Consider the following 22383-nt stretch of genomic DNA (forward strand, 5'->3'; position numbering starts at 1 on the left):
AATGGGGAGGGGGAAGGGAAAGCTGGGACAAAGCGAGAGAGTGGCATGGACATATATACACTACCAAACGTAAAATAGAGAGCTAGTGGGAAGCAGCCGCATAGCACAGGGAGATCAGCTTGGTGCTTTGTGACCACCTAGAGGGGTGGGATAGGGAGGGTGGGAGGGAGATGCAAGAGGGAAGAGATGTGGGGATATATGTATATGTATAACTTTGTTATAAAGCAGAAACCAACACACCATTGTGAAGCAATTATACTCCAATAAAGATGTTTAAAAAAAGAAACTCAACAATAAGAAAACAACCTGGTTAAAAAAAAAAAAGAAAGAAGGTAGATTTATATATAAGAAAAAAATCTCTAAAACATATCGTTAAGTGAAAAAGAAGGATATAGAACAATGTATAGTCTGATCCTATCTATATGGAAAAGGGACACACACACACACACATAATGCTTAAAATGTATAATATATAATGCCTGAAAAATACATTTATAAATATGGTATGTACTTAAAATATTTCTGGATGATTTGCAAGAAACTGTGAACAATGGTGTACTTCTGAAGAGTGAGACTTTCCATTTTATATCATTCCAAACGATTTGATTTTTAAAACTATTTTTTTAAAAAACCATTTTTAATGAAAAGAATACATGTTATCTTTTTTTTTTTTTTAAGGCTTTACAATGTTTTTTTGTTTTCTGGTTTAGAACATCTTTCTGCACATTGTGGACTTATCTGATCCCAAGACAGTCTGGAAATTTGTTGAAAATTTCAAGCAGGAACATACCCTCAATGTCCTGGTGAGCTTTGTAAACATAAGTAGGGGGTAAATCTCATGCATGTGCATTTCTTGCCTGTGTGGTTGTAGACTGGTGTGTATGTTTGTGGATCTTTATGGTGACACCTTAGTGAGAATCTTTTATGGGGAGGCCTGTTCAGTTATCAGTTTCACTCATTGGAGTCAATCTAACCCTATTGGTTGGATTTGTGGGGAAAGGAAGGGACCATCCACTGGGTCTGTGGGGGGGATGGGGAGGTTCCATTTTTTTCATAAAATGATGATTTGTATACTGGTATTCCACTCTGTAGATTTGGGGATTGCTATATTAAAATAAGAGGCTCAGGGGGAAATTAAATAAAAAGCTTAGTCCAAAAGAACGCTTGCTGCAGACAAGCACATCTTTTAGTAACACAGTCGGTTGCTCTCCAGAGAGAGCTAGAGGACTCAGGTGGGCTGGTGTCCTTCTCCTCCTCGCATATACTCTGAGCTGAGCTGCGTTTCTACCCAAATAGTTTCTAATGTGCTCCGAAATGTTCACTCAGGCTCAGGTCTACTCTTGCGCTGTCCAATATGGCTACGGAGCATTTGAAATGTAGCTAGTCCAAATTGAGATGTGCCACCGGTGTACAAATCTGCCGATGTAGAAGACTTAGTGTGAAAAATAGAGTAAACAGGGCTTCCCTGGTGGCGCAGTGGTTGGGAGTCCGCCTGCCGATGCAGGGGACACGGGTTCGCGCCCCGGTCCGGGAAGATCCCACATGCCGCGGAGCGGCTGGGCCCGTGAGCCTGGCCGCTGAGCCTGCGCGTCCGGAGCCTGTGCTCCGCAACGGGAGAGGCCACAGCAGTGAGAGGCCCGCGTACCAGAAAGAAAAAAAAAAAAAATAGAGTAAACTAACATTTTTATATTGATTACATTTTGAAATGATACTCTTTTGGATATATTGAGTTAAATAAAATATTAAAATCAATTTTACCTGTTTCTTTTTACCTTTTTAATGTGGTCACTTTCTAGAAAACTTAAAATCATATATTTCTATTGGACAGCGCTGGTCTAGACGAATTCCTGGGGCACTTTATCATGAATTAGGTTGCCGGGCCAGGCCCTGGTCGCCGGAGGTCTCTGCACAGTCCCGAAGCTGAGGCTGCTGCGCAAATGGCCTTTTCCAGGACGGGGTTTGGAGCGAAGGGACAGTTGAGCAGAACTGTTGTCGTCACATGAATGTGGGACCAGTGGTGGTGGTGGAACTGTGGGGTTTGGGAACAGGTCCTTTGGCCCTATTTTCCTTTATTTTGAAATGGGAACTGTACTTTCTAGATCAATAATGCAGGTTGCATGGTCAATAAGAGAGAGCTCACGGAAGATGGACTTGAAAAAAACTTTGCTACCAACACTCTGGGTAAGTGTAAGCAGTTTTCTTGTTTGCTTTTAGCAAAATAAATGTAGACATAAATGATACTGTAGAAGGATCAGAAAAACATTGATCTGCTTTTTGGGTTCTTGGTCCTTGGCGTGATTGCATTTACTTTAAATTTATCCTTCACTGCATTATTATTTCTTCATAAAACACTCTTTTCATGTTTTACATAATATGTGTTAGTGCCAGGAATACTTAGCATTGTTAAAGTTTTTTTTTTCTAGGAAGCTCAAGGCTCATTATAGACATGACTTTGGTGAGAAGGGCAAGGTCATCTTAGGTAGAAAGTGCAAACATGAAAACTGTAGCCAAGGGAGCTTCCAGCCAGGGCTGAGAAAGGTGCAACCATGAGACCAGAAGATGGGCCAAGAAGGGCACTCACCTGGAATTCAGGACCCCTGGGTTCCGGTTCCTGCTCTGTAATAACAGGCTGACTCATTTTGTGCCAGGCCAGTGATTCTCAAAGTAGGGTTCCTGGTCCAGCAGCATCAACATCACTGGGCAGCTGGGTAGAAACGCACATTCTTGGGCTTCACCCCCAGCTCTACTAAATCCAGAACTAGGATGGGGCTGAGAAATCTGTGTTTTAACAAGCCCTCCAGATGATTCTGAGGCACACTAAAGTTTGAAAACCAAGGTACCAGGATTTTAACCTCTTTGGATTTTCTCCATCTCAAACCAAGGGGTCTGGAGTACAGATCTTCCTCAGCTTATATTGGGGTTAGGTCCCAGTCAACCCATCATAAGTTGATCATATAGTAAATTGAAAATGCATTTAATCCACCTAACCTACCGAATATCGTAGCTTAGCCCAGCCTACCTTAAACATGCTCAGAACACTTACATTAGCCTACAGTTGGACAAAATCATCTAACACAAAGCCTAATTTATAATGAAGTATTGAATATGTCATGTAATTTATTGAATACTATACTGAAAGTGAAAAACAGAACGGTTGTCTGGCTCTAGAATGGCTGTAAGTGTGAGGGTTGTTCACTATTGTGATCACCTGGCTGACTGGAAGCTGCGGCTCGCTGCCCTGCATCCCGAGGGGGCATCATACCGCATGTCACCACCCCGGGAAAGATTCAAAATCCAAAATTTGAAGTGCGATTTCTACCTAATGTGTATCGCTTTCACACCGTCATGAGTCAAAAAATCGTAATTCAAACCATCATAAGTCAGGGACCAACCGTAGACTATTTCGGTGCCTTTCAACTCAGAGATGCAATGAATCTAAGATTCTCCCCAGTGACTATACCATTTCCTCATAGGAAGTGAAGCTTTTAATAAGGCATTTTAGTTTTTATTTATTTATTTATTTATTTATTTATTTATTTTATTTATTTTTTGCGGTACGCGGGCCTCTCACTGTTGTGGCCTCTCCCGCTGCGGAGCACAGGCTCCGGACATGCAGGCTCAGTGGCCATGGCTCACGGGCCCAGCCGCTCCGCGGCATGTGGGATCCTCCCGGACTGGGGCACGAACCCGTGTCCCCTGCATTGGCAGGCGGACCCTCAACCACTGCGCCACCAGGGAAGCCCCTTAATAAGGCATTTTAATTCATCCTAAGTCACAAGATGAATGGCGGGGGTTCCTGTGTTTGTCGTTGAAGGTGTCCATTAAATAGTAACCCTCTTCCCAGCCAAGAACTGAACAATTTGAGGATTAAGACAGTGGATGAAAGCCCCAAATCACTGTTGTTACAGATAAGGCTGGTTGAAGGGCATGGCTCACGTGAGAGCCAAATGGCTTCCTTAATGCTAAACCCCAGAGTTAGCCAGCCTCACTTGCTTTGTTGCATCTGGCTGGCCTCAGACAGACACTACCAACCCCTCCCAGGAAGAGGAAGACGTGGGGAGCAGAGCTCAGCAAGCCCAGATTACTGCCCCTAAATTTACTCCAGTTTTTAAGTGGTCCCCGTCCTCGCAATGGAGAGAGGAAGGGGCTGAGGGAGGATGTTCATTGTTCTCCCTCCAGGAGAAAGAGAGCATCTGGAGTGGGGAAGAACCTTTCTCCCTGGCACTGAGGTTGCATTTATTTCTTCTTAAACAAATCCCTGGGAGCTTGCTATGAAACGCTGCAGGTTTAGTACAAAATATTCCCAACGTTCGCTTTGTTCCAAATGTGGTATCCTTGCCCAAAGTACCAAAAGTACGCACATGTGGGGTCATGCCGGGGTTTGCCTTGTAACTCTCCTGGATGGCGAGGACTCCTAGGGTCCTAGCAGCTGGCCTCCCAGGTGGCTGCTCTCCAGGACCGGCTTTGTGATTTGCGGGGCCCAGTGCCAAACAAAAATAGGGGGCCCCTGTATTCAAAAAGTGCAGGGCCCTGTGGGGTTGCACAGGATGAAGCCTGCTCTGCTGCTTCCCCACCTGCCCATCCACCACCCAGCTAAATTCTACTGGGTGTGCGCTGCATGCTGGGCACTCGTGGGTGGCGTACGTATATATGGCACCGAACCCACGTGACCACCCTATGATGGAAGTATTCCTGCCTGTACATTACAGATGAAAACACTAGACTGAGAGAGCTTGCATAACTTGCCCAAGGTCAAGTGGAGGAGCCAGAATTTGAACCCAAGTCTGTCTGCCTCCAGAGCCCATGTTCATAACCAAGATGAGTTCTACCAGCCCCCAGCATCTCCTCCCTCAGACCCATCCCTGCGTTATCGTGAGATAAGTGCTAAAGGGAGGCTGGGAGGGGAGTGACCAGCCATGCCAGGAGAAGCATGGCCCAGGGCTGGGGACACTGCTTAGAGGGCCTCCTGGGAATCTGCCTTGATTGAGAATGTGGGGCAGATCTGATAGACTCTCAGGGAACTGCCTTTTTTTTTTTTTTTTTTTTGCCACGCTGCAAGACTTGCTGGATCTCAGTACCCCCACCAGGGACTGAACCCAGGCCACCGCGGTGAAAGCACAGAGTCCTAACCACTGGACGACCAGGGAATTCCCTTTTTTAAAAATTTTATTTTATTATTTATTATTGTTTGGTTTTGCTTTTGCCTCTTTGATTATACAGCTGATTATGTTGTACTTTTGTTTTGGATCCGGTCTGCTTCTAAGCACCTTGATATCTCTCATTTTCATTTCCTACCTGTGTTAGAAACATTTTATTGATCTTGCCAACCTCTCTGAGAAGCATAGTAATTCTCATGCTTAATATTTATTCCTCTTCTCCAGAGGGGAAGACATAGTCCAACATACACAGGAGCGAGTCTGTGACAGAGAGGGCAGCTTGACGTGCTTCTGCTGTACAGATGAGGAGATACAGAGAGGTTCAAATATTGTCATTCTGAAGCAGGTGCAGAGCCAAGCAAACAGCCCATACCTCTGTCTGAGTCCTAGGAAACTGCTGGCTGCCTTTCTAATGTGAAACATGTTTTCATGGCCTGATTATGTAACACAGGTTAGGTTGTTTGCTATTTTCTAAGATTCCGTTTGGCCTCTAGAAATACTTCCAATCCCCAGCCAAACATCAGTAGATTCCTGATACTCTGAGGACAGGACACAGTAGGATTTGCAGAATTTATCACCAGATCCTAAGAGTTCGGGAGGTGGTGGATTAGTGAAATACTGTCAGAGCCCAAGGCTGCATGTGGCTCTTTGTGAAGACATCACAGTCTATGAATCAGATAAAGGTTGGAAATCATTCTCCCTCTCCTTTTGCGGGGATGGGTGGGGCATGGAGAGATTTTCATAGTTTACTCTCCTAGGGACGAAAATGAGCCGCCCCAGGGTAGATGTGTGGGGAGACGAAGCGTGGAGGTGAAGTGATCTCATGAGACAGATGCTGTTTGGTCGCTGTACTTGCCCCTGTGTTTCGGGTCTTCTCAAACCATATCCGTTTTGCCTGTTGGCGTTCAGTGGCATTCAGAGCCCGTGAGGAGTGAAGACGGATGTGGGGGGTGGGGGTGGGGGCGCAGTGCTTCGCGGAGTGCTGTGCTGGCAGCTGGCCACAGCCCGAGCACCAGCCGATCACAGCTCTCACCCGCCTCTCAGCCCCTCTCACCCCCGGCACACGAGACAAGGATGCCATCCACCTCCTCCGAGACCGCTGTGTCATCAGTTAATTGACCGTAATAAACAGGCAGTGGTGCCTTAGATCTTTGGCAGAGGGTGGGAGAGTTCAGTTGAGGTCATCTTGGAAGGATGCGCCTACATCAGTGCGCGGTACATGTTCTGTCCCTTCACATTCTGTAATTTGGGGCTTTCTGCTCACCGGCATAGCTCCACGCCCAATGGTAACTGCTGTTTAAAGCAGGGACCCAGGGGCCAGAAACACCTTAATAATGATGATGATAATAATAGTAATAATAATGGCACACACTGAACACTTCCCATGTGCCAGGGGCTCCACTAAGTGTTTTTCTTGGACTATCTCGTTCAGTTCTCATAACAACTTTATAGATTTCATAAACAAGGAAACAGGACCAGAAGTAGTTTGAAATCAGAGTCTGAGTGACTCACCTTCCTAAATAAAGGACAACAAAATTATATTTGGTCCATTTTTGTTATAGGCTTGTATCTGTCAGCTCTTGCTACATAACAAACAACCCCCAAATCTCTTAGGCATACAATAAATAAGCATGTATTTCTTATTGACTCTTAGGCAGGTCTGCTGGGTGGGCTAACGTCAGCTGAGCTCAGTAGGGTATCTCTAAGCAGCAAGTTGGGTCTGCATTATGTTCCAAATTCTTGCATCCTCCTTGGACCATTAGGCTGGCCAGAGTATGTTCCAGTGGCAATAGCAGAAGCCCAAGTGTGCAAGCACATTGCAAGCCCCTGCTTGCTGCAGATCTGCTAACGTCCAGCTGACCAATGCAAGTCATTTCACAGAGCCCAAAATCAAGAGTCAGGGAAACATACTCCTCCCAGGTAACTGGGGAAGAGAGGGTGAACATTGTCAAACAGTAATCTACAACAAGAGTCTATTTTATTACATTCTAAGCCTTTGGAAATGGGTCATCTGAGTTTGATGTGGTAACTATTAACCCCAAATATTTAATGAGCAAAATATCTTGTTTGTTCAATAAACATTTAAAGAGCACACACTGTAAGCTGGACCCTGTGGTCAGCGATGAGGATTCAGAAATTATATGGACTCCCGGTCCAGTGGGGGAGTCAGACACATAAACGACGTCAGTAACCACATGGTTAAGTTCTCTTTCCGTCCATGAAGGGAGCTGGGGTCCAAACCCCAGGAAAGCAGAGAACAGTACTTCCAAGGTGAAACAGGCCCTCAGGCACTAAAGGTGTCTGGTGCCAGGCATTCTTATGTGTCAATAAGCCTTACTCGGAGCTTCACCTACGTGCCATTTGGCTCCTAAAACCTTCCAGCTCCCAGACCTTCAGGATTCCCAGAAAGACACAGTACCTGGGGCTAGTAAGCACTGTAGAAATGTCAGCTAATACTGCTGTAACATCCAGATCCCTTCACCTGGAACTGAAGTCCTTTGTTATGGTACCTCCCCCACCTGTCCAGACATACTTCCATGGTTTCCCAACATGGATCCTCTGCCAGTCCGCCCATTAGTTTTGGAACCTGTCACCAGCAGGATACCTCCATGCTTTTGTTCCTGTGGCTCCGGTGCCTGGAACGTCCCCTTCCTGGTTCACTTTCACTTCTCCTCCGTGACTCGCTGGGAGCACACCAGCCTGGAGCTTGGCCAGTGCTTCTCCTCCTCTGGGCTCCCGGAGCACCCTCTGTGACCCTATCTTAGCACCATAGAAGTCACCCTTGGATAGGTGGTGTCTGGCACAGAGCATGAATCACTGAGTGCACGCGCTGCCTGGCCCTTACGAGGAGCTCAGTCCGTTTTGAGCTGACCTACTGGGTGGGTAATCCAGTTCCTCCAGCTACGTGACTGTGTGCAAAGTGCTTAAACCTCCTCAAGCCTCACATTCCCATTCTGTAAAATGGAGATCATGATACCTTTATAGGCTAGAGGTGAGGGTTAAAGAAGGAGTTGTAAGTTATTTACCCAAGAGAAATAACGTGTTCACGCAAAAATGTGTACACAAATGTTTATAGTTGCTTTATTTTTATTCATAATCACCCCAAACTGGAAACAACCCAGATGTCCTTCACCTGGTGAATAAACTGTGGTGCTTCCATACAATGGGATGCTATTCAGCAATAAAAAGGAACAAAACATCGATGTTTGCAGCAATGTGGCTGAATCTTAAATGCATTGGCTAAAGTCAAGCCAGACTCAAAAGGATACATTGTATGATTCTGTTTATATGATGTTCTGGAAAAGGCAAAGCTATGGGGACTGAGAACAGATCGGTGGTTGCTGGTGGTTAGGGGTGGGAGGAGGGTGTGACCACAAAGGTAGTAGGTGACTGTGAGGGAATATTTGGGGTGACGGAATGGTTGTGAATCACAGCACAATCTAATGCATAGAGTTACCCAATTGTATGCATTTGCAAGAGCTCATAGAGCTGCACACACCCCCGCCCCCCCCCACACAGAATTTTACTGGATGTAAAAATATATAAGAAAAAGCAAAAAGATAGAAAAGTATCATAGCTCTCCGCACAGTGAGTCTGTTTCTTGGTAAGAAGCAGACTATTTGCTATGATTGACTTGAGGTGCCCTCCTTGAATCAGTGCGCTCCCAGAAGGGGCACTGTCTTCCCTCCAGCCTAGAGCACAGGTCACCCTGCTCACGCCTGATAATGGTAGGTGCTAAAAGGCATCAGTTGGTGAGGAGTAAACGCAGAGGCACCTTCCATGCTGTGCTGTGCAGAGGCCGGAGAAAGTCCTTCCACTATTCCGAGGATAGTGGAATGCGCAAAGGCTGTGGACGGAGAGATGGCAGTCTTGCTGTCCAGGAGAGTCTTGGGGTGAGGGAAGGTGACCCCATGAGGAACCCTTGACTGGAGCCAGAGTTCCTGATTTCTGTGAGCCCACCTGGTTCTGGATAAAATTGGGAAGCAGGCAGTAGTCACAAAAGAAAAGGTGATGAGCCAGCCTCAGTGTCTCATTGGCCTTCCCATCGTTCCTCAGTGGCCCCATCGTTGTCCTAGAATTTTCTCTGCACCACCTCTCCCCTAAGAAGCCCCTGAGATGCAGGGAGAGAGGAAGATGCAGGAGGAGGGAGAGGGAGAGAGGGCTGCTGTCCAGCTGCATCAGAGGGCTCCCTTAGGTGTCCTTCTCCTGTTTTGAAATCTGGCCCCAAGATGCCCAAGGCCCTCTGATCTCTTCAAACGACGGAACAAATGGATGCTGGAGTATTATCAGGTCCCCAGCAAAACCAGTATGGCTTCAGCAGCATCCCGCATTCTGCACCATTCCCAGTTCCCTTCCTCACGCCTCCTCTGTTCCTTCCCTCCAAACATTTTGTCTCCCCTCTCTCATTCCCTTGGGCTACACTCCTTTCTGGGTCCCAGCTCACAGCTCAGTAACCAAGGATCTGTGCTCATCTTAGCAGGTGCCATCTTAGGACTTTGTGTGGGGGGCAGGGTAGGGAGGTGGTGTTTATTCAGGATTGCTTTTTTCTAATCATAAGACAAATGTGTCTTCTTTTAGAAAACAGGGAAATAAAAGTATCCAAGAGAAGCCAAGACTCTCCCGTAATTCCATCATTAAGATAAAACCACCATTAACATGGGTCTGTTTTTTCCAGCCTTTTTCTGTGTGTGTCCCCTACACCGAGGAGGGGCCACAGTGTGTATACCATTCTGAGTCTTGTGTTTTTCCAGGCAGCATTATGTTATAAATGTTTTCTCATGTCATTAAACATCCTGTAAAATGTTCCTTCTCTTTAGAATATATTCTGTTGTATGAATGTGCCATAGTTTAGTATGTTTAGCCCCTAGTGTGGGATATTTAGCTTGTTTCCAACTTCTCACTATTGAAAATGGTTCCACCATGAGTACCTCTGTTCATACATTTTTGTGTGGATCTTTGCTTATTGCCTTAGGATGGATTCCTAGGAGTGAAATTACAGACACCTAGTTTGTGACCATTTTTGAGACCTTTGACCAAATTGCCAAATACATGATACATTAACCAAATTGCCCGCCAGAAAAATTGGAGCAATTGGTATTCCCACCAGCATTCTTAGTGCTTATCTCTCCCTCTCCCAGCAAGCTCTGGGTCCCACCCACCTTTGCAAAAGTGATAGATGAAATCTGGCCTCTTACTTTTCTTTGCGTTGCTTTGGTTACTAGCGATATTGAACTTGGCGATGGTGCTTATTTATTGGCCATTTGTATTTCTTTGCACAGTTGCCTGTTCATGTCCTTTGCCCATTTTTCAATTGTGATCATCGTCTTTTAAACTGTTGGTTTATAAGCCATCTTTGGCACATTTATCACAAGTGCGTTCCTCCCTGACACCTCCTCTGCCCCAGTTTAGCAAATTACTTTTTAATTCTGTTTTTGGTGCTTTGGTTGGTCACACAGAAGTTTAAATTTTCTATGTAGTCAGGCTGTATAGCTATTATTAAGACTGATTTATTCGTTTTTATGGTTAAAAAAAATCCTGGTTACTCTAAATACTTGTTTTTTCCCCTTATTTTCTTACAACATTTTCTCTTATTTAGCGTTTTCGTCCACTGGAAGTTATTTGGATATTAGGTCGGTAAGGACCCTTTTCTCCTCTTTCTTTCTCTCTTTCTTCTCATGCTTTTTAATAAACAGTGTCACAGCTCTGCTTACATATCGCATAATCTTTCCTTTCTTTTGAGTTGTGATGCTGTCTCTCTCGTGTACCAAATTCTCACTAAGTTGCTTCTCTTTCCAAGCTCCAGTCCGTTCCACCAATCTAGTGATTATTGTCACGACTGCACTGTTCTCATTATTCACATACATTTTACTGTCTTCTAGGGCAAGCCCTAGCCCATCACTCCTCTCATTCTTGAGACATTTTCACCCAGAGGACTGATAGATTGGGGGTGAGGAGGCTAGACTTCAGGCATCAGGGGAGACTGGTGGGGTCTGGAGCTCCTGAAGCTACAAGGTAGGACCCCTCGGCCCCCAGAACGGCTTTGGAGCCCTGGGTGAGGCTCTTGGTCTAAAACTGCACTGCGGGGGGGTGGGGGGCGGTGGCTGTGCCGCCCTCCTAAGGACAGAATGGATAAACCCAAAAGTCAGAGGTCTTCTGCCCCTTGGCTTTGGTTTTCTGCCAGCCATTGAGGCTGCTTTGGATGAGGCACAAACACCTTCCAGAGCTGAGCCCCTGGGCCACGATGGGCCTCCCCACCTACCTGCCCGCCACTCTGGGGTGGTGTCTGAGCCACTGCAGTGCCCGGGCCGGGGCGAGCTCTCTCGGGGCCCCGTGGGGACCACACCTCCTGTTCTCCCAGCCAAGGAGCACTGGCCCCAATTCAGGAAGCCATTGAGGTGCCCGACCCCATCCTGGCCCGGGGGCCCAGGACCTTATGGGTTGATCTGGCTGGGATTCCATGGGTGTTTTTAAAGGAGAGCTACTCACAGCAGTTCTACCACACACCCATTTGGGGAATTTTAAAAACAAAATCCCAATTAAGCACCTTCATGCTTTTAATAAGCCCATTCTCTCCCTGCTGTAAAGCAGGCTCTTTCCTTGTGCCCCAGGTGTAGTACCAACAGCCTCCCTCTCGGATGTGACAGCAGGGAGTGATGCAGTCATCTTCCACCAGAAACACTGGTTGAGCTGTAGCACCCTGAGGTACAGACCTTGGATGGCCTGGGGAGGACAAGGAAGTGATAGCATATTCACTTTTGTGGGTTACCTGGAGCCCAAGACAGGTGCTAGAGCTCCCCCCTCTCCTCTCAGGTGGACCCTTCCCACCTCACAGGTAGAGCTCACAGGTGTCCATTCCCACATTTAAACAATGCTGTCCAGCTGCTCACAGCTTCAGCCACCCTTGAGTGAGCCCTCCCACCCCCAGGCTCTTTGCACAGACTGTGCTCCACGCCTGGACACCCTCCTCCCATCCCTACCCTCTCCTAGCACCCTGCAGCTTAGTCCTGCCTCTCGCCTCTAAATCTTAGCTCAGGTGTCACCTCACTGCTAACTCAGGCCCGATGCCACCGCCACCCCATCCCATGTGCTCAGAGCAGTCTCTTCTGCACAGCACTGACCTCACTGTGGGTGTAGGTTCATTACATAATAACCTGTTAATGCCTGGTGAACACCCTGCAGTCAGGGAGTTCTCACAGTATCCCTAGTATTTATCACTGGGTCTGGCATTTAGCAAGTGGAACTGGAAGCGGGGGAAGTTGAGGTTGGGGGCAAAGGGAAAGATCTGACTCATCCTCACCGCTGTCTGACCCCAAACCAAGAGTAAATACCCCACGAGAAACTGATGACTCTAATGCCTCTTAATGCCTCATTTTCTCTGGGACTCTGTGCTCCCAGCTTCCCCAGGTAATATGATCTTTGAAATGGTCTTTATATAATTTGTAAAGTCAGTGTGTGAGGCCCCTAGGCTCGCTATGGGATGTTTGTGTTATTGTACCAATGGGAGAGGTACCCAATAGTATTCATCACGCAACTGTCTGCTCCTTTAACATCTACACCAGTAACCTGCCAGGGGTAGAGGGACAGTCATTTTCTCCGGCAGATAGTACAATTGGTAGGAGCATATACCCGAATACACCCGCTTAGTAACCAAAGTGGCCTTATTTCAAGCTGGCTGTGAAGGTTTCTTAATAGAAACTCCAATCAGTTCTCCTATGCTAAATGTAAACATTGCAGTAGATTTTTCTCATCAAACAATACTTTTAATGCTACTGAAATATATCATACCCATGATGTGGTATGATTTCAGGAGCACCATGAGTTTATTATTCGGATGGAAATGTGGTTTCAGGCGTGCTTTAAGCGTACTCCGCACCTCTCCTTCAGCGTTACCCGGCTCGACACAGTGTAACATCCCTTCCTAATGAGCTTATAGAGAGAGATTGGCTTCAAGTCATGTACCCATGTCATAAAGGTCCTTGTTGCCGTATTTTAGAAGACTACGTCCAACATATATTCCACTCCCAAATCTCTTTCTCGTAATGAACCTCCATCGACATAATGAGTTCCTTGGAAGGAAGGCATTGTGTAAATTAAAAATACTAATGAGTCATAATGATAATGAGTTATTTTCCTTATTACTGGGAGCGGAACTCAGCTTGGGCACATTATCCTGTGGCTGAAGTTGTCTTCCCTACACCCAGACCTGCCCTCCCCCAGGAGCCCAGACTAAAATAGGTTCTGTTTTTTTTTTCTCTCTCCTCATCAAAGCTCTGAATCCCCCAGATGTCCCTGATCTTGGCTAGTCAGTCTCGGGGGAATGGAAGTTACTAAACTGGTTCGTACTGAGATAGGAATGACCCGAAGGCACCGTAGCTGTTTCCAGCAGCGCTCCGCTTGCACCTTCCCAGGGATATTCCTATTAGCTGGTGAGCACAGGTGAGCTGGTGGATTTTCTAGCTAAGGCCAAGCCCAGTGTCTTAGGGATTGTCTGGTTACAAGGAACAGGAACCCACTCAAGCCGATTAAACAAAACTGATTTACTGCGGGGGAGGCAAGGGCAGCCTTCACAGAACTTAGCGGCAGAGGCACAGCTGGGCTTTGGGAGCGTCAGGGACAGGACAGGAGAGCGTGAGGAAGCGGGGTGAGCTTTTCCTGTTTCTCTGGGACCCTTGTCCACAGACTCTATCCCAGCCCTCCTGTCTCTGCAGGATGCTTTTCCGTGCACATGGGCCAAATATGGCGGCCGCTGAGTCAAGGGTCCCGTGCCCACGCTCTTGCGGGGAGGGTTCGACTGGTACGGCTTGGCTCAGGTGTCGCCCCTAACTCAGTCTCCTCTGCCCATGGGGTCGAGGTTGCGTGGCTCAAACACAGTGCCTCGCCCCGGGTCATGACTCGGTTACGTGTTGTTACAGGATGCAGGGCCCAGCCCTAAGGGGAGGGGATGGGGCACATCTCCAGAAGAAGTCTACCACGCCAGATCGAGGAGTTTTCTGCTGAATTTGGTTGGGCGCCTGGAGTGTTGAAGGGCTTTGGGGCAGGAGAGTGGCATTGTCGCCCGTGTTAACAGCGGGCCCGTGGTAGGATCTGTGAGCTGGGCAAGGAGCTCCTGGTGCCATGTTCATCCTAAAGGAGCAGTGACTTGCAGACAACGGGATTCATTCCTGCTCCCTTGGCACTGGAGTCGGTTGGGACTCTGTGGTTGAAGGACTCAAGAAAAGGGAGATTTGCCATGTTTTCCATTCTGCATGGACTTGCTGGGAACTTGGAAAAGTCACAGAACCTCTCTGGGATCCTCTTAATTCCAATTCTTTTAATTAAAATAATAATTATATATATATAAATATACACATACCTACTACTCATATATTTTTCTGTTATTAATTTAGCAGATTCTTTTAAAAGATCTTATTGGCTTTATTCAGAGATTCCTAAATTGGGGAACAATCAATCTAGCAATAGACAGGAGCCTCAAAGAACTGTACAAGGCAAGAAATTTTATAGGCAGAACGGAGCAGGAACAGGGAGGTTGTACTGGGCATGTAGCAGATTCTTCCTGTGTTTCTCTTTGCTGGCCTGGAAAGATGCTGAGGGTACACAGGAACGGCCTCAGAGAGCTGGCTAGGAGGCTGGAGGATGATGAATCACTTGTGGCTGGAACGAGAGAGGCTTCATCTCCTTCTCAGGGAGGAGAAATGCTTGCTGTGTGTGAAGAGTGATATATGTGCTTTGAAATGATAAAGCTGGGGACCTAGGAGGCAAAAAGCATACAGAAGCACACGATGGCTCAGATCTGCTGGGGGCGGGGGGACCCAGAGAGCAGGATGGGAGAGGCCCGTTTTGTGGATTTGGAATGCGGGAGATTTTTTTTTTTTTAATGATAGAAAGGGCCCTGAAGGTCTGCTGCTAAAAACTGCAGTTTCTCCAGGAGTTTTAAAAAAATCACCTACCACCTGGCTGTGCCCTACAGGTGAGTGTATTTGGTAGGGATGAATGGCCCAGCTAGTCTTCCTGCCGGTGACTCTGTCAGCATCTAAACTGATACCGGTAGGGTATATTCTCGCAGAGGATGAAGCAGAAAACAAAACACATCACTGGTCTCCTGGGTCGGGGGAGAGGCGCAGAGGGGCTACCCCAGCTCTCATCCGTCTAGGAGGAGCGCCTGGCCAGTGGGGTGAGCGAGTGCGGGCGAGTCCCTCAGGGCCTCTGGGAGGGAAGCAGCGGAGCCTCTGGAGGAGGGGTGCAGGCCTGTGGTGTGGAACCTGTTCCCAGCTTTCATTTCCTTCACGCCAAGGAGTCGTTTATGACAATCCGTCACGGCAGGCTGATGGGGCTGATAGCTTTTGGCAGAAGTCCTTTCTACTTCTCACAAATTAAATCACAGAGAAAGTCACCAGCAGTGAATGCAAAGAAAGTGTTCAAGGCCACTGCACGGAGGCCAACAGCTGTCAGAGACCCAGCGTTTGCCAGACTTTAAAAATCCTGCACACTAACGAGGCACCTTCAGCGACAGGTTGGGGTGCAGACACCAAGAATGCCGTGTGGCGTGAAGGGCACAACTCAGCATTGCTGATAATAATAATAGGAATAGTAATAATAATGAAATAAAATGGCAACAACCAATGTGCACAGAGAGCTTTCCAGTCTACGTGCACATTTTCGTGTCACCACAAAACCCTGTGATCCTAGGAGGTGGGCTGTCCGGCTACGGCCTCCCTTTCACAAGTAAAGAAACCAAGGCTGAAATGTTTTGTCGACCTGCCCGTGGTCACACCGCTGGTAGGTGCCAGCCAGGACTCAAATCCAGGCTCCCGGCTCCCCCCAGCGCCCTTTCCCTGACACCAGGCTGCTCTGGTGAGCCTGGGTACAGGGCCGGGCTCAAGGTGGTGGGCAGAGCTGGGCAGGCAGAAACTCTGACAAGTGGCCCAAAAAGAGCCCAGGGCTTTCATTTCAATTCCCCGACCCCCAACCTGTTAACACAAGGTAATATATGTTCATTGTTTGGGGAAAAAAAAAAAAAGAGATAAGCATAAGAACACAGAAATAATAATTGCCCACTCAGAGATAAGCATTTTGAACATTTTAGTGCACCACAGTATCATCCTTGCAGATACTTTTTCTTCACTTTGACACATCTTTCCTCACAAAAACGGAATTCTGTTCCTCCTGCCGTTTTGTAAACGTCTCATTCCATGTACTGTGAATATCTCCATGTCAGATACACTTCAACAATATTTTTCTCATTTCTTACAAATGTTAGACATACAGTTTTTATGATTGCAGAAATAACCATAAGGTTATATGCTCATTGTAGAAATATTCAAATTCAAACCGTAGAGAAATGCCCAGCAAAGGAAGCAAACGCTTTACTTAATCCCACCCTTGGGGCCTAAGCAGTGTTGCTACATTTCACATTTCCTGTTCATGTTTTTCCGTGCACACTCTAGACATAATGAACATATGTGTCTATATACATTTTTTTTCTCTGCCAAGTGGGATCACAGACTGTTGTGCAGTTTGCTTTTTCCCTTCCTCTGGTGAGGACATTTTATTGTCTCAGTCCCTGAGGTTCTAAGGCATCTTTGTTCCAATCCTGGGGAAAGGAAACCATGAGGCTGGAGAAGGGACAGGATAGTGGGTAGTAGCAACTCAGGGCTGGTTCCAGCGATCCAACTAGAAACCCTCTGAGAGGAAGGGACCGCAGCTCAGGCAGCCCCTTGCCGCTCACCCGGAGGAAGCGGGTAAACGGTGCTACCTCACCACCACCCCGCGGCCACCTGAGAGGAGGGGTCCCGCGGCACCAGATGGCCCCATGCCCCCTCATGAATGCTCTGTGCCTCCCCAGGTGTGTATGTTCTCACGACCGCCCTGATCCCCGTCTTGGAGAAAGAACACGACCCCAGAGTGGTGAGTTGACTTTGGGGATGTTTTGTAAGTGAATGACTTTGCTCCTGATGGGAAATCAGTGGTCCTACGTTTGTTGCCCCAACTGTCCCGAGGGGGCCATGCTGTCCACGTCCATAGGGGGAGCCAAATTCTGTCCCCTGGGTCCATGGGCCTTCTGTTGGATAATCTGAGATCCAGCAGCGGTGTGCCAACCCAGACGGCGTCCAGGTGGGTCTAGGGAGGGGCCAGTGAAGTGGGGAGGGATCCAGGTCAAGGTGAGGGTCAGCCTGCGGCTTTGTCCTCAGGACACACGTACTTGAGGGGCTTGTAGGCGGGGCCTGGGATTCCAGAATGCTCGCTCTGGCAGTAGAGACTTCCTGGGAGCCGGCTGTCCATCCTGCCCCCCCTGCCCCGCTCTCAGGGGCCCTCCACCCTCCCTGCTCCTGCCTCTTGCCGCAGCTGGGTGGCTGCTGCCCATACACAACCAACGAGCCCCCTGCCGAAAGGGAGGCAGAGCTGTGCAAAGCCCCAGCCCTCACTGTAGGCTCTTCCCCAGTGTCATCTGGGAGTTGGCCAAGCCTTCAGAAAGGGGAGCTTCTGAAGAGCAGGGGCAGCCGGGGAAGGCAGTCAGCAGTGGGTGGGTGGGTGCACTTCCTGGAGAACCTGCCTCTCAATGGGGAGGGGACAGGCTAATGGGTTACAGTGACGGAAATCAGAGAAGTCGGGAGGAAGGCTGCATTCTCTGTGCTGTGAGGGCCAGAATAAAGACCTCCCCTGATCCAAGAGGTCCAGGTCCTAGTTCCTGGCACCTGTGAATGTCACCTTGACGTGGCCAAAGGGGACTCTGCAGGTGTGATTAAGTTAAGGGTATTGAGATGGGGAGGGTATCGTGGATTACCCAGGTGGGCCAGTGTAGTCACAGGGGTCCTAAAAAGAGGGCCAGAGTCAGGGGAGACTTGACAGTGGAAGCAGAGGCGGTCGGCATGGTGCAGCCCCAAAGCAAGGCATGCGAGTGGCCTCTAGAAGCTGGAGAAGGGAAGGAACGGATCCCCCCTGAAACTGCCAGAAGGAATGCAGCTCTGCTGACACCTTGATTTTAGCCCCATAAGACCCGTTTCAGACTTCTGCATTCCAGAGCTTCCAGTGGGGAATTCATCTGCGACTTTATAAGCCGCTAAGTTTGTGGTCATTTGTTGCAGTAGCAACAAGAAACCAATACGCTGCTTGACAGAGAAGAGGGATGGGAGGGTATTATGAACTTTTCTGTACATATCTCCATTATATTTATTGCAGGTGACAGTCTCCTCTGGAGGAATGTTGGTTCAGAAACTGAATACCGATGATCTACAGTCAGAAAGGACAGCATTCGATGGTACCATGGTCTATGCACAAAACAAAGTACGTGAGGGGAGTTTCTCAAGGCTGCCACCTGGGTGCTTTTCCAAGGAAGGCTAATTCTGGGATTCACGTTAATTTGGACCATAGTAATTCCCAGCAGCACCTGAATGTTCCCCAGTGGAGAGAGAACCCTCTTCTCCATCAGGAGCCTGGCCCAGCCCAGCTCTGCCTGGACCAGGGTGGGGCTGGGGGGCTTCAGCTAGCCCCTAGGAAGAGCCACAAAGGCCGCCACCTCTCTTCCCTGGTTTCTTAGACCCACAAAGAGCATGGGGAGAGCCGGTGGCCGCCACAGCAGGAGCCCAGCAGGGGTTCCTTGCCCGGCACGGCTCAGAGGGAATATGGACCCAGGAAGTCACTCCTCTCTCCCTGGGCAGCCCCTGCTCACTGGCTGGACAGATGCCCCTGGAACAACGCTGGGTTTCCGGGCTCCCTTTGAAGGGCATGTGCATCCAATTCTGAAAGGAAAGGGCAGGGGTCCAGATCTCATGCCGGATCTTAACAGAAAGTGTAGTCACGCCGTCGTTCATCAGCTCATCACAGCTGTTTTTAGAAGCCGGCTATATACCTTCCACATTTATAGTTCTGGCCCCTCAGTTCATTACTTGGGTGGGCTCCCTCGTCGTTTGTGAAGCTGCCAGTGCCCACCAGCTGTCCCTCCTGTTGGTGTGGTCTGCCTCTGTCCGAAACCGCCCCCCCTGCGCCCTGGCTCTGCCCCGCTTTCCCTCAGCGAGCCCCAGGCCAGCTCCTGGTGGATTACTTCTCATGACTCAATCCTGACAATTGAAGGAACCATACTTCTTGACAGTTTTTACAGGGAACATGGGAACAAACCACTCACTCCGTAAATGAGGCCCAGATGGAGCTCTTTGCAAAACGTAATCAAAGTGCCCTGGGATTGGGCAGTAGTCTCCCTGCAGCTGAGGCTTAAGTGGGGGGGTACTTGATATTTCAGGGAATTTGCAACAGCTGTGTTCTCTAAGCATCCCCAGTACGCGTCCTACACTCCAAGGCAGGAGTTCCTTCACAAGTCCACGGACACCCGCTCAGTGCCGGCCTGTGCCGGTGGCCAGGGTACACAGTGAGCGGGCCCCAGCAACGAACACCGCAACACAAGCAACTAGGAAAGAGGACTCTCTGGGTGTCATTTCCGGAGGGGGAGGGGAGGGGGAAGCCCCCGGGCAGCGTGCGGCGTTGGCGTTCCCTCATTTCCGGTGCTGGTCTGCGTCTCAAACGGAGGGGTCGGGACGCAGCGCTGGGTTGTAGCCAGAGCTTGTGGGGTAGAGAGCCGATTCTAGAGCAAGGTGAAATCTGACATGGGGCGCGGGCGAGGCAGGGTAGGGGCCCCCTTGCCCCCCTCCCGTTTGTTCATCCTCGCCCCCCACCCACCCCGTGCAGAGGCAGCAGGTGGTCCTGACGGAGCAGTGGGCCCGAGCGCACCCGACCATCCACTTCTCGTGCATGCATCCCGGCTGGGTCGACACCCCAGGTAGGTCTTTCATTTCCACGGCACCTGCGTTTCATCTAAAGGTATCTTGGGCGGCCGCAGGACTGACTCTGCCCTGGACTGGCCTAAAAGCAGTATCAGGAGGACTAGGAACGGCTTCGTTTCCACTGAGAGGGGCAGGCTGGTCCTCACAGGCGGAGCTGCTGTTAATCTGCCCCGCGCCTGGCGGAGAGAGGGGGCGGCCCTGGGGTGGGGTGCGGCTGGGGGCCCCTCCCTCGGGACGGGCGGAGCCAGTGCACACTGAGTGTCGGAGAGGAACGAACCGAACCGAGGGGGGCGAGAGGGACCGAGGGAAGTCAACGGGAGACTCTGGGAACGTGGGGATAGGCCAGGCCACCTCGCCGCCGCCGCGCCGCCCGGGTTCCTAGAAGTAGTGATGCACACAGGTCAGTAACAATCACGAAGGAGACACGTGGAATTTTCTGGAAGCGCGTTGGAGCAGCAGGGAGGGAGAGCAGAGCTCTCCTCGGGATCTGGCCCTCCCAACTCCGTGGCCTCGGGTAAATCACGTGGGCTCTGTAGCTCTTTCCTCCGCCCCTGAAAACAGCAGCACAGGAGCATCCCCAGGACACCTGAGAGCCCAGAGCTGCTCACAGCCGTGTCTGGATACTGACGCGTGTGTCCTCACAGCCCCACTGCGGTGGGCACTAGCATCATGCCCATTTCCAGATGGGGAAACTGAGGCACGGGGGGGGGCCAGGATGGGCCGGCTGGGCCCCGCCACAGTGTCGTGGGAAGCAGGCTCTCTCGTACACGTGCTGTCGTCCTTTCTGAAAGCCGGTTGAGCAGAAGCCTTAACATTTGTATATACATCCTTGGAATTCATCCTAAGAAATAATGAGAGATGTGGAAAATGAGGTTCCTCATCACAGCACTCGTGCTAGGAGAGTGAGTTAATAAATTATGGAGCACCTGTACAAGAAATGTGTTCAGCCCTGAAAACTGCTGGGGAGAAATGTCTATGGGAAAGGAAAACTGCACTGTACCATTAAGTGAAGGTATCAGTCCCCCAAACTGTACTGCCTTAGGGTCTTATTTTTGCTACGCCCATATCCCCGTGGAAGAAGGCGTATGTTGGTGCCACGCAGCATCCCATGGAGCTGGCGTGGACCCGCCCTCTGGGGCACGGATCTGAGGACGTCTGGCAGCCTCCTGTTTTACATGCAGAGGGGGTGTCCTCAGCCAGGCACACCAGGAGGGACTCAGGCCAGGGGTGTTGCGAGGGGGTGGCTTCTTCTTGTCGCTTCTGGATGGGAGACATGCCCAGCCCTGCCTGACCAGGTAGCTCCGTCAGGCCGTGGAGGGCAGCCAGCCTGTCATCCTCCCAAGGACATCACCCTGACAGTCCTCGTGTCAACCTGTGTGCTTGCAAAATCTGTGCTCCAAGCCCACCCCCTGGATCCACCATCGGGGTCAAGGTGCAGTTTGCCCTCTATTGTCCACAGGTCACAGGGCAACGACTGGGCCTCTCGGGTGCAGATGGCCTGTCTGGGGACACAGAAGCCCGAGGGAGGGCTGGGCAGGGCCTGAGGCCGGGGACACTTGTCCTCCCCGAGTGCTGTGACAGAGGATTCAAATTCCTTCTCTTTGCTCATCAGTATTTCCTAATTTTTCCACAATTAGCAAGTACTGTTTCTATGAAAAGAAAAAAAAATTACTTTTAATATAAGAACTGAGGGCCTTAGATTAGATGATCCTTTCTCTCTCTGAAATCCTCTGATCTCATTACGGCTTTCAGACGTTGTTTTCTCTGCCTCCTTTTCTTTCCTTGGCTTCACGAGAGAACAGTTTTGTTTCCCAGCGTGCTCACTGTTGGGACAGTGTGTTCCCCGAGGTCTGTGGGCGGCGGGGCTGGGCCTCCCGTGGTGAGGACGGGGGCCCTGGGGAGGTGACACCAGGAGGGGAACCTCTGTGTAGCCGGGTGTGGGGGGCAAGGGGAGGACGAGTTAGAGGAGCTTTGGCAGAGGAATGAAGAAGTCCCTCCCCTTCTTACTACACTCCTCCCTAAAAAGCAGGAAACACTAGTGCAGCCCGAGGAGCCATTAGCCAGGATCCTCAGAGAGGTCAGAATCCTTGGCGAGAGATGGTTCACCCAGGAAGCGGGAGTCTGATCCCCTCTCAGCTTCAGCGTGACCCTCCTTTCTTAGGATAGAAAGTGGGGAGGTGCTGGAGATTTTGCTCCCAGGGGACGGGCTGGTCTGGGCGCCCGGGGCCCAGGGGACACGGGACCCAACACACTCGGGGCTCTGGTGAGCAGCACTTCCCTCCCAGGCCACAGGGTGACACCTCAGGGGCTTTGTGACAAGGCTGTGTGAAATCTGGACAGCCTGGAGGAATGCTGTGTTGAAGTGGAAAGAGGGCAGTCCGTGGTCCCATTCCATTTTATCGTTGTTATTTTGTCATTGGAAGAAGCCAAGCGCGGGCAGCGTCCTGGCTTGAGGA

At 49.6% G+C, this 22383-nt stretch overlaps 2 protein-coding genes across 5 annotated transcripts in view; one reads left to right on the forward strand and one right to left on the reverse strand.

The window, feature by feature from the left end:
- The window catches only part of DHRS12 (dehydrogenase/reductase 12), a 37897-nt gene that overhangs the window by 13579 nt on the left and 1935 nt on the right, over positions 1-22383 (forward strand). For all 4 annotated transcript variants that reach the window (XM_060129404.1, XM_060129401.1, XM_060129402.1 and 1 more), the window contains 5 exons: positions 711-803; positions 2100-2181; positions 16999-17060; positions 18333-18437; positions 19833-19923. In XM_060129404.1, the coding sequence (XP_059985387.1) occupies positions 711-803; positions 2100-2181; positions 16999-17060; positions 18333-18437; positions 19833-19923 (433 nt within the window). The remainder of the gene's footprint in view (positions 1-710; positions 804-2099; positions 2182-16998; positions 17061-18332; positions 18438-19832; positions 19924-22383) is intronic.
- The window catches only part of WDFY2 (WD repeat and FYVE domain containing 2), a 194044-nt gene continuing 187812 nt past the window's right edge, over positions 16152-22383 (reverse strand). Inside the window, exon 12 of the mRNA XM_060129398.1 lies at positions 16152-20768. Within this exon, the coding sequence (XP_059985381.1) occupies positions 20736-20768 (33 nt within the window). The 3' untranslated portion in view covers positions 16152-20735. The remainder of the gene's footprint in view (positions 20769-22383) is intronic.

Source organism: Lagenorhynchus albirostris, chromosome 18 (assembly GCF_949774975.1).
Source record: "Lagenorhynchus albirostris chromosome 18, mLagAlb1.1, whole genome shotgun sequence".
NCBI lineage: Eukaryota > Metazoa > Chordata > Mammalia > Artiodactyla > Delphinidae > Lagenorhynchus > Lagenorhynchus albirostris.